The sequence below is a fragment of the Mandrillus leucophaeus genome, unplaced genomic scaffold (assembly GCF_000951045.1).
Source record: "Mandrillus leucophaeus isolate KB7577 unplaced genomic scaffold, Mleu.le_1.0 Scaffold286, whole genome shotgun sequence".
NCBI classification, from domain to species: Eukaryota; Metazoa; Chordata; class Mammalia; order Primates; family Cercopithecidae; genus Mandrillus; species Mandrillus leucophaeus.
The window spans coordinates 172,139-173,974 of record NW_012102987.1 but is presented as its reverse complement, the minus strand read 5'-3'; the positions used below and the strand labels follow the sequence as shown (position 1 = coordinate 173,974).

The following is a 1,836-nucleotide window of genomic DNA, read 5'->3' as shown; positions in this document are numbered from 1 at the left end:
TCACAAGGTCAGGAGATCGAGACCATCCTGGCTAACATGATGAAACCCCGTCTCTACTAAAAATACAAAACAATTAGCCAGGCATGGTGGCAGGCGCCTATAGTCCCAGCTACTTGGGAGGCTGAGGCAGGAGACTGGTGTGAACCCGGGAGGCAGAGCTTGCAATGAGCCGAGATCGTGCCACTGCACTGCAGCCTGGGCAACAGAGCAAGATTCCGTCTCAAAAAAAAAAAAAAAGAAATTTGCTAGGTGTGGTGGCGCATGCCTGTAATCCTAGCACTTTGGGAGGTCAAGGTGGGAGAAATGCTTGAAGTCAGGAGTTTAAAGACCATCCTGGGTAGCAAAGTGAGACCCTGTTTTTATTTAAAAAAAAAAAAAAAAAAAAGCCATTTAGAACTCGAAGGTGAAGCTGGGCACAGTGGCTCATGCCTGTAATCCCAGCACTTTGGGAGGCTGAGGCAGGAGGATCACGAGGTCAGGAGTTCGAGACCAGCCTGACCAACATGGTGAAACCCTTCTGTACTAAAAATACAAAAATTAGCTGGGCCTGGTGGTGGGCACCTGTGATCCGAGCTACTCAGCAGGCTGAGGCAGAAGAATTGCTTGAACCTGGGAGGTGGAGGTTGCAGTGAGTTGAGATCCTGCCACTGCAGTCTAGCGTGGGCGACAGAGCAACTCGATCTCAAAAACAAAAACAGCAACAAAAATCTAAGGTGAAACTATCCTGAGAGAAAATATCCCTCCTGAGCAGTCACTGCTACTAGATCACATCCCACCAAGGCTGATGGACTGTGCGGCTGTTGTGCTTATTTTTAGTCACTGAGTTTATCTGTTTATACACAGATGTTTTGATCAAGTCTTCATCTGTAGTAGGATCTTCAACACTGTTTTCTACTTACCAGGTATCCATCATCCCACGTGGCAAAGGACTAGGTTATGCTCAGTATTTACCAAAAGAACAGTACCTCTATACCAAAGAGCAGCTCTTGGATAGGATGTGTATGACTTTAGGTGGTCGAGTCTCTGAAGAAATCTTCTTTGGAAGAATTACAACTGGTGCTCAAGATGACTTGAGAAAAGTAACTCAGAGTGCATATGCCCAAGTGAGTATATGAAGGAGTGCGTTTCCTCCTCATTTGTTCATATTTGCATGAGAAATTGACATTCCATGAATGGCTCTGAAACAATATTATTGTTGCTTCACTGTTTTAGGCTTTTTAGGCAAGGGTTATCTCTTAAAAGAAGTCCATTTTTAAAGCAATTAAAGCTTATGAAGAGAAACTTTTCTTTTTTGGAGACACAGTCTCCCTCTGTCACCCAGGCTGCAGTGCAGTGGCTCTATCTTGGCTCACTGCAACCTCGGCCTCCCGGGTTCAAGTGATTCTCCTGCCTCAGCCTCCTGAGTTGCTGGCATTACAGGCACACGCCACCATGCCTGGCTAAATTTTTTTTTTGATACAGAGTTTTGCTCTTGTTGCTCAGGCTAGAGTACAGTGGTGCAATCTCGGCTCACCGCAACCTCCACCTCCCAGGTTCAAGCCATTCTCCTGCCTCAGCCTCTCGAGCAGCTGTTACTACAGGCATGTGCCACCACACCCGTCTGGTTTTGTATTTTTAATAGAGACGGGGTTTCTCCATGTTGGTCAGGCTGGTCTTGAACTCCCGACCTCAGGTGATCCGCCCTCCTCCGCCTCTCAAAAGTGCTGGGATTACAGGCATGAGCCACTGCGCTTGGCTGAGAAACTTTTTTTTTGAGACTGAGTCTTGCTCTGTTGCCCAGGCTGGAGTGCAGTGGCACCATCTTGGCTCACTGCAAGCCCCACCTCTTGGGTTCAT

At 47.2% G+C, this 1,836-nt stretch overlaps 1 protein-coding gene across 1 annotated transcript in view; it reads left to right on the top strand.

The window, feature by feature from the left end:
* AFG3L2 (AFG3-like AAA ATPase 2) overlaps positions 1–1,836 on the top strand; it is a 53,601-nt gene that overhangs the window by 38,711 nt on the left and 13,054 nt on the right. Inside the window, exon 14 of the mRNA XM_011985548.1 lies at positions 903–1,103. Within this exon, the coding sequence (XP_011840938.1) occupies positions 903–1,103 (201 nt within the window). The remainder of the gene's footprint in view (positions 1–902; positions 1,104–1,836) is intronic.